At 33.1% G+C, this 16,285-nt stretch overlaps 1 protein-coding gene across 1 annotated transcript; it reads left to right on the top strand.

The window, feature by feature from the left end:
• The first annotated feature begins 11 nt into the window (after positions 1-11).
• LOC143078734 (mitochondrial inner membrane protein OXA1L-like) lies at positions 12-15,234 on the top strand. Its single transcript, XM_076253680.1, has 9 exons — positions 12-130; positions 3,537-3,671; positions 3,972-4,179; positions 4,672-4,815; positions 5,701-5,786; positions 6,958-7,122; positions 9,178-9,282; positions 10,079-10,238; positions 14,084-15,234. The coding sequence occupies exons 1-9, from the start codon at positions 32-34 to the stop codon at positions 14,317-14,319; spliced, it is 1,338 nt and encodes a 445-aa protein (XP_076109795.1). The 5' UTR covers positions 12-31; the 3' UTR covers positions 14,320-15,234.
• Positions 15,235-16,285: the final 1,051 nt, after the last annotated feature.

A 16,285-nucleotide genomic window follows, 5' to 3' on the forward strand; every position in this document is an offset into this window, starting at 1 on the left:
TATTTGGAGATTATTTTTGCAGACAGCCAAGATGGCGGCCTCCATTCGGCATGTCAGGGAAATCAAGAAACTTTTAAGCAAATCTTCATTTCTACAAAAATCTATAAGCAAAGAATTCGAAATTATTAATGTACGTCTTCAGTTGTTTATTGACTATTTATATCTATGCATGCTTGTGGTTAGAAATGTCCCAAACTGTACCTGTGATGTGAAGCCTGAAAGGGTGCTTGTCCTTGACTTGAGTGTTATGGAAGCATGAAAGGTTATATAAGGGTATTAGAAAATCTGTCATCTTAGAGAATGTTTAAACACCACTGTTAGTCAGTTTTGTGGAAGTAGGCATAATTTCTTCAATCTGAATATGTCGTTAGAATTAATTTTACTATTACATTGAAAATTGTCGGTCCAAAATGATGCGCCGCTTCTCTGCCGATCTTGAGGGTGCAGGACCTTTTCCGGGACTTCAAGATGGGTGTTCTTATGCTCGGGATTATGTGATTGATCCTTTCAGGATACAGGATTTTTTTTCCTTCAAATTTCTGGATGTTGGGATTTAAATTTCTTTACATTCGGGTCCTCAGGATTTCATGTTTTTTAAGATTTCGGGATTAAGACCCATCTGACCCCCTCCTCCCATGTTCTTTAGCCGACTGGCAGCCTTGAATGCATACAAATTGGGCCTCAATTTGTTCATTTTTATGCCCCAGCTGTAGGACAGGGGGCATACGTACGTCCCAAAGTTAGTTTGCCTCAACCAAGTGTTATGAAACTTATACACAAAGTGACAATGCTTAATACAGATCAAGCAAAAAATAAGCTGGTATAAATTTTACGGTTCTTGAGATATAGCCTTTTATAAACTTAGACAGTGCTGAATTTTTCGTTTCCGTTTTCTAAATTTTGTTTGCCTCAACCAAATATTATGAAACAACTTATGCACAATGCTGCAACACTTGGCTATTCAGCTTGTTTGCAGGTAGACTATGTATTTATATTGACCAAGGGTCTTTTGCAAGATCAGCTCCATAATGTATTTGGCCTTACTTTTTCTTGTTGGTCATGTGACAAACTTTCAAATTGTAATGCAGGAATTGATGGGTCGCTGTGAAAACTGTAAAACAAGAACTTTGAAAAAACGGTGATGGCTGTAAATATTTTTTTTTTTATCTAATTTAAAGAGTTAATGCATGAGAAAAACAAATAATCAATCCATGAAATTGAGTAAGAATCCCAAGAAAATCCTGTTTAGATCACCTGGTTCTAAAGGATTTATGAACAGAAAAAACTAAACGGGATATTATTTTTTCATCACATTTTTAAACTCTCTAATTTGGGTAAAAAGAAACTCATGTGACAAACTTCGAAATTGTTCAATCCCATCATTATTTTTGATAATCCTGTCTTGCACCCTATACTGTTGACAAAAAAATTGCAAACAGCAAAAATTATCATCAAGACAAAGATCTAAAAGAAGGTCAACACTTCCACAAATTGTCAGTTAGATTTATGGAAATATTCTTTATGAAGCACAAAAAAGGCAGTATTCACCTCAGAAGCTAACAAATAAAATTGAGAATGGAAATGGGGAATGTGCCAGAGTTCGCGAAAACTTCGTTTGACCCGTCGGTCATGGGACCGACAAAGCAAGATTATTTGTCAGTCCTACAAAATTTTAGCCAGTCCTAAAAAAATCTGTCAATTTGATCCTAAAATAAAAATAATAACATATTTTATCCTAAAATATCTTTATTATTATTAGTTTTATTTTTCACAGCTACGGACAAATTAATAATGAAGGACCAGTTCTGTTCTTCTGATTGTTCTTAATTAAAGTCATCTTCACTATCTTTTTCATCAAATGAATCATTTTCTTAGTATTTGTTAACTCCATCTAAGATTTCAATCGCCGATTGTTTGCCAAGAACAAATTTAGCAGGCCACGTGTAGATCGGCACTTCGGTTTCCATAAATTTCAGTTTGTTTATAACAGGAAACCAGTACCGGAAATTAGCAGCAGGTACATCTGAAGACCGATGTAAACACATATTGGAATTAGTTGCGGTACAACTAATTACCGATAAAATAGGAACTACAACGGCCGTTTTTACATCGGTCATCAGGACCGGCACTAGGTTTCAAAATACTGGTCCGAGCCTCATTTTGACCGATAGGACCGACAGGACCGACCATTTTCGTGAACTCTGATGTGCCAAAGAGACAACAACCCGACCATAAAAAAAAAACAAACCAACAGGTCTTCAATGAAGCGAGAAATTCCCGCACCCGGAGGCGTCCTTCAGCTGGCCCCTAAACAAATATATACTAGTTCAGTGATAATGAACGCCATACTAATTTCCAAATTGTACACAAGAAACTAAAATTAAAATAATACAAGACTAACAAAGGCCAGAGGCTCCTGACTTGGGACCTTTAAATAGACTTATTAAAAGGGGATATAGTTACGATACTGTTGTCAGGTCATTAAAGATTGCATAGTTTGGGGTTAATATTGAATCACTTATAGGGTCTTTGCATTTGAACTACATTTGTAAACACATTTATTTAAAAACTAGTTGTTGGCATGACACAGGTTATATTCTTTTCATATATGTTATGATGGTATGATACTAAACCCCTAACAGGAAGGATTGTGCCTGATATTCATATGATGAAGACATAATCTTTCAATCAGTTAAATTAAAGTTTGGAGCTGGCAGGTCAGTTAACTGCTAGGTTACATCTTCTGACATCAGACTTGGGCTTCTCTTAAACTGAATTTTAATGTGCGTATTGTTATGCGTTTACTTTTCTACATTGGCTAGAGGTATAAGGGGAGGGTTGAGATATCTTAAACATGTTTAAACCCCGCTGCATTTTTATGCCTGTCCCATGTCAGGAGCCTCTGGCCTTTGTTAGTCTTGTAATATTTTTAACTTTAGTTTCTTGTGTGCTATTTGGAGTTTAGTATGGCATTCATTATCACTGAACTAGTATATATATTTGTTTAGGGGCCAGCTGAAGGACACCTACGGGTACAGGAATTTCTAGCTGCATTGAAGTCCCTTTGGTGACCTTCTGCTGTTGTCTGTTCTATGGTCGGGTTGTCTCTTTGACACATTCCCCATTTCCATTTTCAATTTTATTTACTTTAACACTAAATGACCAGCAAGACATGACCTTCAAAAGTAGATATTTTATTTTAGAATTGTATTCTAGTCTTTTATGCTGTAGAGTAGGTATTACTGTAGATGCACATAGATTCAGGTGACTGATCAGGAACAATTGTTTTTTGGTGATATTTGATTTTGTGGTTTGCAAAAGTCTCTTCAAATCTTTAGATGATTTTTTATTTGTTGAGCATTTAAATTATCATTTACCATGAAATCCGAATGAAAATTGGTGTCTTAACTAATAACAATGAATTCATATATTCATAGAAAAAATAATTTGATCATGACAGAACTGATTTAGATGTACAGAATTAATATTGTAGAGGATAAAGTAGTAAGTTTAATTATTGTATATTTATCTTTCAGTCCTGCCAAATTCGTGGTCACCATTTATTGTCATCAAATATCAGCCCTGCCCAGCTACCAGTTATATGGAGGTCAAAGACACCACACATTTGTGCAGTTTTAATACAGAGATTTAACAGTTCAGATAATGCATCAGTAAGATTATTGTAGAATTCTCCCTGTATTTGATTTTCAACCACTAGATTTTGCACAATGAATGATAGTTTTCCAAAATAAAAATAAAAGTTTCATTTGCACAGAATTCCTTTCTATATATCGATTGATTCTTGAAAAGAAAACTAAAGTTTACAATATGTAGTCAATATTTAATTATTTTTTTGTAATTTGAAATGAGGAGTAAAACAAAGTTAAAAAATATAGCACAGTTTGAACATTGATACAGAATTTTTCAAGCATGTTATTTTTTTTAAATGTCTTGTCTATATTTATTTCCAGAAATTTGCAGAAACAGTAGATTATATACCACCTCCACCTTTACCTGCCCCTGAATCGTTAGACCTTGCTGACACACTCAATGCTCTGGGTGAACCAACGTTTGCCAGTCTTGGTTTAAACAACTATACACCTGCTGGTGTGGTACAGATGGCATTAGAATCATTGCATGTTGACCTAGGAATGCCATGGTGGGGAGCTATTGGACTTGGTAAAAAATAATTAAACTTATTTATCTATTTATTTCAACTATTATTAGCTTTTATTCCTGGAAATACATTTTATACTTTAAATGTTCATGCAGTGTACATATTTTAATATTTCAAGAACACTTAAATAGTTATATGATATAATCATTAATATCAAACACTTCTACAATATATCATTAACTTTTATCATTAACTTTAAAGTTGTCAATAAAACTCAATAATGGGAACCTGGATTTTACTTGCAAACAAAATGATTAGGAAGTAGGCAGCCAATCTGTCAAGAGAAGGTATGAAATCTATAATACTCATCTATATTTATCTGATTTATTTGCTGCTGATGACACTGCATTCCATTAGGTATAAGCTTTTCCCAATTTGGTAACCATACATTATACTCAAATAGCTATCAACAGGATCAATTCTGAGTAAAAAAAAAATATCCATTTCTAAAATTTATTAATTCAGCATTGATTTTGGTAATATATCTTTTACAGCCACAGTTATTGTCAGACTTATGATGCTTCCCATAGCTGTTATATCCAGGAGACATATCATAAAGATGAACAACCATATGCCAGAGTTAGCAAGGTTACAAGAAAGAATGTCAGAGTGCAGACTCAGGGGAGATCTAGTAGGAAGTAAGTAACAGAGAGAAAGAAACAGCCATGCGTGATAGTCTTATATACATAAGAAGATGTGGTATAAGTGCAAGTGAGACAACTCTCCATCCAAGTCATCATTTATAAAAAGGAAACCATTAATGATTATAGGTCACAAAGTACAACCTTTAACATGGAACATTGGCTCACACTGAACAACAAGCTATTAAGAGCCCCAAAAATTACTAGTGTAAAACCATTTAAACAGGAAAACCAACGGTCTAATCTATTTTAAAAACAGGAAATGAGATACACTTATGAACCACAGTAACAAACAACAACCACTGAACATCAGGTTCCTGACTTAGGACAGGTGCAAACAAATGCAGTGGATTTAAAACAATTCAAAATCAATTGACAGAAATGAAAGAAAGAAATTAGATCCTATCAATATTGAAATTTATCAAGATTTGATTTTTTCAACACTTTTGTCAGAAATTGAAGTCATTTGTTGTTCATATCTCAACTCTGATTGACATGTTTTTCTGGTGATAAAACTATCAATTGGTATTTTATTATGATCCACAGGGCTTTCCAAGTTCCTGTTTTAGTGGACATGTTGGATAGCTAATAATGATTGATTATCACTTTCACTTGTGATTAAACCTAACAAGAAAAACCAATATGTTAATTGAGGAATATTAACTCTAAATGTAATGGACATCTAAGCAGTTAGTATTGTTTTTTCTATGATCATAGCACAATCCTCAAAATTAGCAGAGGATTGACAGGAAATGTCCTACACCCAAAAAATATTTGGTCGTGTCAATTTTTGTTAATTTTGTATAATATTTCTAAGAAAAATGTGAAGAATCAATATGATTAAGTTCGTTCTGCATTATTCAAGTTCAATTTCTTTTCCAGCTGCACGATATGGTTCAGAATTAATGGAATATTATCAGAAACATGACATCAAACTATTCAGAAATATGATGATGCCAATGGCACAGGTAAGTGAAAAACTGCACGGAACAAAATATCATATATCTGATGACTCTGAAAACAGGAAAATAAAGTATTTTTATGCCCCACCTACGATAGTAGAGGGGCATTATGTTTTCTGGTCTGTGCATCCTTCTGTTCGTTCGTCTGTTCGTCCATCTGTCCCGCTTCAGGTTAAAGTTTTTGGTCAAGGTAGTTTTTGATGAAGCTGAAGTCCAATGAACTTGAAACTTAGTACACATGTTCCCTATGATATGATCTTTCTAATTTTAATGCCAAATTAGACTTTTGACCCCAATTTCACGGTCCACTGAACATAGAAAATGACAGTGTGAGTTTCAGGTTAAAGTTTTTAGTCAAGGTAGTTTTTGATGAAGTTGTAGTCCAATCAACTTGAAACTTAGTACACATGTTCCCTATGGTATGATCTTTCTAATTTTAATGCCAAATTAGATTTTTAACCCAATTTCACGGGGACACAATTAAAAATATTTTGGTTTGCCCAAACCCTACCCAAGGTTGAGACAGTGGGTAGGTAGGTAGGCATTTTCTTTTCTTTTTTTTTTAAAGAAATTTGCGTATCAGATGTTTATTAGTCTTCATGCCTAACTGATTAAAAAAGACTTCTTCAAATCAGGACAATAAAAGAATTTGAGTAGGCAGCTTTTTTCTGGGTAGGTAGGGTTTGAGCAAACAAACCTATTTTTTTTTTATGGCCCGGTCCATTGAACATGGAAAATGATAGTGAGAGTGGGGCATCCGTGTACTTTGGACACATTCTTGTTTAATTATGATTTCTGTATGCAAAAAAACAACAGACATTATTAATTGAGTACTCATTTATTACATAGTCCTAAGTGCATATAGGCAGCTGGAAAAGCCAAATTAATCTAATATATGTGAAAAGTCATAAATTGCAACATTCATTTCTTTTCTAATGACAAGAATCAATTAATATCAGTATGCTGATACTGCATAAATTGATTCAGTAATCAGTAATAGTCTTGAACCAAGGGATGAAAAATTATAGAAAAATTACCAAAAAAAAGAGATGTATTTCAACTATACTGTTGATAAAAAAAAGTCCCAACTAGAGGGTTATGTTATCTTTTACAATTTAATAAGATGAAATAATTGTTATCATTACTGAGATTAATTCTATGTACTTGTTATTTCCAGTTGCCAGTGTTTTTATCATGGTTTACTGGATTGAGAGGCATGGCACATCTTCCAGTGGAAAGTTTAGCGACGGGTGGCTTGTTATGGTTTAAAGATTTGACTGTACCTGATCCAATATTTTTACTTCCTGTTGTAACAATGGCTACCTTGTCAATAACTGTAGAGGTAAATGTGTAATGATTAATGATTTAATTTTAAAAGATTAATGAACGATAGATTTAGGTGGTGTAGATGATGTTTGTATGTTGTAGTGTTAGGCCTTTTTTTTTTAATTAGTTGGTTTACGGACAACTAGTGTCAAAGGTTAGGGTCGGAGGAGGTAAAAAAAATAAAAATAAAATAGCAATCTTAGATTTTTTTTTTGTTCACGTATAACTGTTCTGAAAAATTTGAGTTGGAGGAAAAAAAAAAAAAAAATGCTGTTCATTCATGACATTACAGGGGTTGAGGAGGAGAAATAGTTTAGCTCTTATCTTGATATGCTTTGCATTTGATGGATGGATGGTCAATTGTTGTTTAATGTCTAGTGGCTAATCAGATGCATAATTAGGATGAGAATATGATAATGAGAAATGAAATGCTAAACTGACACACTGAGCCAGAATTTAAATGTGGTAGCTCACAAGGTAACAGTTCCCCCAAAGATATGTTACCTTACCCAAACACATTATTCTGACTCCTTTAATAATTGCAATTGCAGCGTGCTTGGCGAAGAAGCAGCAGATACCAATTTTTAAGTCTTTGATTTGACCGGGTCAAGGTTCAAACCCAAGATCTCTCACTCTCCAGGTGAACACAATACCATCACATTTAAGGTGCACGTGGTCTTCACGTATGAATATATGTGCATGTTTGACCCAAAAATCTTTTGAGGACAATATACTTGACATAAACAAATTTCTTTGATTTATGAAATGTTTGATAATCAACTGTGTTCATGATCCTATCATGCTGATGAAGAAATAGCAATGTACCAAAGTTTGACTAAAACACATATTTTGTACAGACAAGAAATTTGTTAGCATCTAAATTATGCATGAATCCCGTTCGCTGAAAAGTGGAAATGGTGGCAAAGAAATAAAAAGTTGAGATCAATGTTTTTTGCCCCAAAGGACGCAAGCACTTCTACGGGTGTACTGGTAGGGGTGTCTGCCCTAGTTTTGTTTGGTGGCGAAACTGTTTGTACCTTGACAATGGCAACATTTTCATCAGCCATATTGTCGAATATGGCATCGCCGATTGTTTGCTTAGGTTTGCATTTGATAAAAGTGCTCTCAGTACGTTGACCATCAAAGTTAATATTCAACTGAAAGTAGATGAAGCCGTCAGACTCCATGGTCCTCCCTCGTTGGGTTTTTGAATTCGTCTGCGTCATTTCGAAGCTTTTCAAAATACGCCGTTCACTACAAACGCTTTATTGACACAGACAAAACGTTTTGGAACGCCTCGGATTTTTTTATTCACAGCACTCGAAAAATCGGGTCGGCGGAATAAAAAACAACACGAAATCAAAATTTTAATTTTATTTCACTTTTAAACAAAATCGGGTCGGCGGATCCGTAAACCAACTAATTAAAAAAAAAAGGCCTTAACTGAGCTAAAAACCTTTATTTAAAGATGTACAAAGCTGAATTTAAAATATAACTGTGAAGAAGAGAGATACATGTACTTTTAGAATATGTACTTCTCTCAACTGGATATTGATTATTTGGATGAAAAAAATGATTCAATTATCTTAGGGCTGTTCCAGGAAATACTATTCCCCACTCAAGTGACGGCACTTTTATTTTACCCCCCACCACCCACAGAAATAAAAATAAGTTAGAACAGCACTCCCTATGCATTTTGGTATTTCAAATACAGCCACCTACATAATATTTTTTGGGGGAAATTTTGCAGTCACAATCAATATGTATGAGGAGACATTGACTTCTTATTTTTTCAATTCATACTGAGGGGATATAATTGCTATAAATATAAGATCTATGTAAAACTGTAATAAAATAATTGCTATAAATACAAGATCTATGTAAAACTGTTATAAAATAATTGCTATAAATATAAGATCTATGTAAAACTGTTATAAAATAATTGCTATAAATATAAGATCTATGTAAAACTGTTATAAAGTAATTGCTATAAATATAAGATCTATGTAAAACTGTTATAAAATAATATAGAATGTTTTGTTGTGTAATAACAGTTGTTTTGTTTAACCAGGTTGGAGCTGATGGAGTGGCAGCAAACCAACAAAAACATATGATGAAGTGGGGAATGAGATTGATGCCTGTACTTGGTTTATTGTTTGTCTGTAATTTCCCAACAGTAAGTATTTCCAAATGTTACGCCTGCACAAAGTTCATAATAAGACATAAATACAAGAAGATGTGGTATGAGTGCCAATGAGACAACTCTCCATCCAAGTCACAATTTGTAAAAGTAAACCAATGTCCATTATAGGTCAAAGTACGGCCTTCAATATGGGGCCTTGGCTCACACTGAACAGCAAGCTTTAAAGGGCCCCAAAAAAAAAATAGTGTAAAACCATTCAAACAAAAAAACGAACAACAAGAAACCAGAAAAACGTATGAACCACATCAATTAACAAAAATTACTGAACAACGGGTTCCTGACTAAGGACAGGTGCAAACAAATGCTGCTGGTTTAAACAGGTACCAGCCTTCACCCTATCTGAAACAATAGTGTAACATAACAACAAAGAAAGACACACTATAAAATATCAATTGAAATGGCTCTACTCAATCAAGACATATTAAGAAAAACAAGTAAACCTACACTGAACGAATTAATTTTATCTTTGACACAATGTTAATACAAAATTATGAAAAAAAAACCAATTTACTGACATAAGTTGTTACAAAAGTTAAGTGGTCATCATTCAAATAATCGTTATTTACTCTTAGTTTCATATGATTTTCATTGAATGTGACATTTTTACACAAAATATGAGGTAACATTTGTTATAAGAAGACAGTTAATAGATGATTTGATCTCACAATTTTATGATCAAGTAAAAACTGATTTACATATTGTGTTTGGAGTTTTCAGATTAAATTTTATATAATTTATTTTATGTAAAATATATTCTATTTCTTTTCAGGCTTTGTGCTGTTACTGGTTTACATCAAATACTTTCTCATTGGTTCAAGTTTTGTTTTTTAAATTACCTGCTGTGAGACAATTTCTTAAAATTCCTGAAATGGTTATTCATCCACAACCAAAAAAGAAGAAGCCAGGTTTCTCACAAGGATTTAAAGACAGTGAGTGTTGACAGTGAAAACAAGAGTCAAATATCTATAATTTTATTGCAAAGGAAATAAAACCTAGAAACTATTAGAATATAAAGTTCCTATTGAATAACCTCCACAGAGAACAATAGCTGTTGTATTTATTCAATGGGACAGTTCTGTTAGCAAACGATTTCCTTTGCAATAATTGAGGGGAGTAAACTAAATCTGACCCAAAATACACGTATTAGAAACCCAGTGTGAAATAGTGATGATATTTCTTTGCAACACTTGTTATTTATAGTTATACACATTGTATATGTCGTGTACATTTTATTATTTTGTACAGGTTATTACTTGTACAAAATTTTTATACAAGTAATAACTCGTATGATGCCATCATGCAGGTTATTACTTGTATAAATATAATTATACCCCCGCTTTAAAAAAGGGGGGGTATACTGTTTTACCTCTGTCTGTCCGTCCGTCCGTCAGTCCGTCCATCAGTCCATCAGTCCGTCAGTCCGTCAGTCCGTCCGTCAGTCAGTCCGTCCCATGAAACTTTCGTCACATTTTTCTCAGGAACTACACATCCACCCTTTCTGTAATTTGGTATCAACATTTATATATGTCAGCCATACCGTGTGATCCGTTTTCAGATTCATCACTTGACAACTTCCTGTTTACCGAACACTTGTCTGATTTTACACATGATAGCCAAGTTGAAAATTTTCGTCACATTTTTCTCAGGAACTACAATACAAGGATTTCTGAAGTTTGGTTTCAGGATTTTTATAAGTCAGCTATACCGTGTGATGCGTTTTCAGATTCATCACTCGACAACTTCCTGTTTACCGAACACTTGTATGATTTTACACATGATAGCCAAGTTGAAAATTTTCGTCACCTTTTTCTCAGGAACTACAATACAAGGATTTCTGAAATTTGGTTTCAGGATTTATATAAGTCAGCTATACCGTGTGATGCGTTTTCAGATTCATCACTCGACAACTTCCTGTTTACCGAACACTTGTATGATTTTACACATGATAACCAAGTTAAAAATTTTCGTCACATTTTTCTCAGGAACTACAATACAAGGATTTCTGAAATTTGGTTTCAGGATTTTTATAAGTCAGCTATACCGTGTGATGTGTTTTCAGATTCATCACTCGACAACTTCCTGTTTACCAAACACTTGCATATTTTTACACTATTAATATTATCCACTTGCGGCGGGGGTATCATCAGTGAGCAGTAGCTCGCAGTTTCACTTGTTGTACAAGTAATAACCTGTACAAATTTTGTGGAGAAAAAGATAATAACTTGTACAACTGACTATCTTTCGTATTTTTTGAAATTTATATTGTGTTTGTTTATCTGTTCTTATTTTCAAGTGTTTATCAGTATTATTTTTGAAATGTTAGAAGTTTACAGATGAACGAAGGACGCAAAGTAATAATATAAGCTAACGTGACACCTTGTGCAAATTTAGCTAAAGAGCTAGATGCCACGTAAATGCGGACTTCTGGTACAAAGTGACATGGTCCTTAAAAGCAAAAATAAATTGGTACCCTCCATTCATTTATTTTCAAACATTTTATATCCATTTTCTGCCATATCAAGCACAACACCTTTGATGTTTTTACAGTCCATCGGCCCACGATCTACTCTTTGTACTGGTATTATGACATTGTCTCCAATTTCTAAATCTTTTAATCTTTTTTTGGAAGAAGACAACATCTCATCGGCCTGTCTTTGTTGGCCTGACAGGGCTCGTTTTCTCGCACGTATTATTTTGAAATTTGTGTCTGCGTCAACCGTTTCAGTGTTTGTGTCAAGATCTGTTTCCGTTTCAGTGTTTGTGTCAAGATCAGTTTCTGTTTCAGTGTTTGTGTCAAGATCAGTTTCTGTCTCAATGTTTGTTCGGACATTGTCGTCACTAGTAGCTGTTTTCAATGTAATTAAATCTTCTTCAGTTTCTAGAGTGACAAGTAATTCTTTTGGAAGGGCTGATGATGACAAGCCAATTTTAGGGTCACTTCCGAATAAAGCTTTATACATTTTTAATCATTTCTTTTAAAAAATATATACCTGTTTTTATGGAATTGCACAAATCTTAATCCCTCCGACCAGTGTGTGTTGTTGATTTCGTGTGTCCAAGAAATCATCATACTCTTTATGTCAGCTAAGCTCTTTCGACAGACCCCTGACTTTGAGGGTGATGTGGTCTACCATGCACTAATTTAAGCTCTGGCCAAAGGAGTTTAAGTTCTGTAATTACATTAGCCGTAAATTCCCTTCCATTATCGCTTTGCAGTATATGTGGAGCTCCCAAAAGCAGAAAAATGTCAGTGAGCTGGTAAGCCACTTCAGCTGCTCTTTTTGTCTTTAAAGGGCGCAGTACACTGAATTTGGTTAAGTGGTCCTGGTAGTGCATGATCCACTTGTATTCTCCATCTGGACATGACTGATAGTCAACAAGGTCTACTTGACCTCGGGAATTAAAGTCTGTAGAAGTGATAGGACGAACAACTAATTTTGTGGTTTCAGTACGACTTTTCTTCAAAATACACTGTTCACACATCTGAATGAAAATTCTGATAATTTCTCTGCTGATATTGGCAAATTGTTTTTTTAACTCCTTATATGTCTTGTGGATGCCCCCATGGCCAACTCCAGAATGTGCAGTTCTAATCAACGGATAAAGTTCATCTACTGTACAATAGTAAAAAAATTCGTCACCTTTGCGAATGAGTTTTTCAATACCTGCTACACTCAAAACATCATATTGCCTTAAGAAATATCTTTGAAGAGCAGTCTTTTTGGAACTTAATTTTGCTTCCTTTACATTCCCAATAGTCTCTCTGTATCTTTCTCGTGTAAATATTGAAATATTAGAAGATTTATTGTAATCACACAATTTAATAATTTCATCATGCAATTTCTTTTCTATACTGTTTTCCATCTTAACACTTTAGTTTTGACTACTTAAATGAACAGTTTTGTTCATATATTTGATATATCAAATGTACTCACATATTGAGAGTTTATATACTTTTAGGCAAAGTAATGAATTATATGTTAAAAGAGAAACAATTTGTTGTGAACTTCAAATAGGCCAAGGTAAAATAATGACTTGTACAAGTTATTATCTTTTTCTCTTCAAAATTTGTACAGGTTATTACTTGTACAATTATATTTATACAAGTAATAACCTGTATGATGGCATCATACAAGTAATTACTTGTATGAAAATTTTGTACAAGTAATAACCTGTACAGAATAATAACATGTACACGACATATATACTATTCATTTCTAGAACATCAATAAAACGGTGTTATCTCCCTTAGTGTCGGAAGTCACCTTAATGCTTGTGCTTATGTTGTTTATTAAATATTGACTTTGAATAAAACTTTGATATTAAAATTGAAAATTGATGTAATTTATGCTGGAGAAATCTGTTCAAGTGCTGCATTTTGGTCTATGTGCAAAAGAAATTCCTATACAATAACATAAAATTAATTCATTTTTTAAAATTATATATCATAATAGCTCATCAAACTTTTGAAATTATTTTGGTCTTTGTTACAGTATACTTTCAATAAATTGCCTGAAAATTATGACAAACAAATATATATATATATATAAAGGCATACATGCTCCAATTGGTTGAAAATTATGAGAAATAGATATGTATAAATGCCTACATATAGTGCATGCATAGTCTTCTTTAGTTAATAATTGGGGAAAATTATGTTTTTATAGAAAAAATGTTTTCTATTTATTAAGCAAAGTACATGTATATGCATAATTTGTTAATCTATTTCTATTCTAATGTTTTGATAACACTGTTTTCATTGCTTCGATTGCAGGTTGGGAAAGTAATAAAATAGTAAAACAGATAGAAGACCGACAAAGAGCTGATGCATTAAGATTCAAGGAAGCTGGTAAAGGGCCAATACAAAAGACATATACATATGATCCTACAAAATTACAAAAGCCAGGAGAAGATTACACGTATAACAAACGTGTAGGCCAAGGACATGCATTTAATCAATCGAAAATCGACAATATTGTGGAAGGCATTAAAATGAAAGCAAAGTCATAGCTAAATATATATATGTTACACTGAGATATCAGCAGAGTTACAACACGAAGAGAGAAGAATCTGGGAAACTTGTGATTTAGACCTAAGAACAATATTTGTTAATGGGAAGAGGTCTTTCTCCACATTTTACATGTGCATGTCCCAAACTTTTGCTGTAATACTTATCACTGTTGATCCAATACTGCAAATAAAATATTATTTTAAAAGAATGAGAAAAATAGTTTGTTCAAATCATGAAATTAAGTTTAAACGAAAATATGATATTTTCTTAACCTACAAACATTAATACCCATGAAAACTGTTTTTGGGAAATTTTTTTAAAGCTGAACTGTCAGTGACAGTATAGTTACTACAGTGAACAAAACCCACTGTGGAAAAAAAAACATGAGAAATAGATGTTTTTAGACAACATTCTGTGTATTTTGTGTATTTATTATTGTAAATACAAGTTTGTATGTATTTATTTGTTGATTTTGTTAAGTCATAAAATGTTCTCTGATTTTCTGCAGAAAAACTGCAAATGGACTTAATCTACTTTTGAAAAACCTTGATACTCTATGTATGTTTGTAATACATGTAGTTTTGAAATATTTAAAGTATGTTTTTTTCTGAACATAAAATCAGTGAATTATTTTATTGTCTTTGTTGCTTTAAGTTGTAATGATCATGTCAGAAATAATATCAGTATAATGAAGATGCTGAACAATAAAATAGTTGAGCGGTGGCTATTTCCTCCATTAAAGTTATAATATAGGGCTGATAAAGATGTTAATGCTAAACAAATTGTTATATATGTTTGAATTCCATTGGAGGTAATACTAAGCAATGATTTTCTTGTTCAGCATTTTTTTTACTTACTGAATTTTGGCAATGTATTAGTATGAAAGAATTTCTAAATAAAAAATTTGCAAAGTATCCATTAATTTTGACTTTGTTCTCTACCTTTTTCCCATACAACAAAATTTGAATTGTTTTGCAACAAGGGAGGTAATTTACTTCACTAATGAATTTATTGATTTTCCAATGTGATTTGATAAATCAAGTGCAAAAATATAGTCTGAGCTGAAAAGGGTACTTAGTGTATTGCTACTGAGTTAATGTTTTGTGGTAAAGATTGCACAAAATGAAATCAAAAGCCTAATGAATTTGACTTGCTAGCTATATTTAACAAGCCTCAATACTGCTTTTGAGAGCCAATCAACAAAGTGCAGTGAGGTGAATGTAATTTTGTCCTACACATGACAAGCATCAATTAATAAAGTATACTCGGATATTAAGGTAATAAAATCATTTAACATACTTGATAGTAAAGTTCTTATGAGGAAATATGTTTGTCAAACCAATTGTACCATCTTAGATTTTCAATTGCACATTTCTGTTATTTTTCCTCTTGCAAAAAATGTCACTGAGATTAGGGTTACTTCTCTGGCCTCAACAGCACATGCTCTTTATATTCAGTTTCGTATTTCAGAGATGAAGGATCTAGAAAATGTTTGCATCAATTGACATTGATGTTGGTGTATTGCAAGTCAACTGAAATCACCAAGGGTACTACCTAAGTTCAATTTTCCATAAGTTATTTAGAACTAATGGTGTTAGTGGCAATCTGAAATGCAAGATGACTGCCATGACTATACTTCTATTGCTGAAAGTTCAACTTTCACTGAATGAGTCATTAATTTATATGTACATGTAAGACTAGTATATAGGCTCCATTCGGTCTCAAATTGTTGAGATGTTTGTCTTAAAAACAATTATTATGTAATATCAGTACTTATTCAGTATGATCAGTCAGAACTTTGTGTCATATAAACACTGGCTTAGGATCATTAGCCAATACTTTGGTCATGTCAACACTGGTTCTCTATGGGTCATGTCAACAATGGTTCAGTATTATCAGTCAGAACTTTGTGTCATATAAACACTGATGCAGTATCAACAGTCAGAACTTTGAGTCATCAACACT

Source organism: Mytilus galloprovincialis, chromosome 6 (assembly GCF_965363235.1).
Source record: "Mytilus galloprovincialis chromosome 6, xbMytGall1.hap1.1, whole genome shotgun sequence".
NCBI lineage: Eukaryota > Metazoa > Mollusca > Bivalvia > Mytilida > Mytilidae > Mytilus > Mytilus galloprovincialis.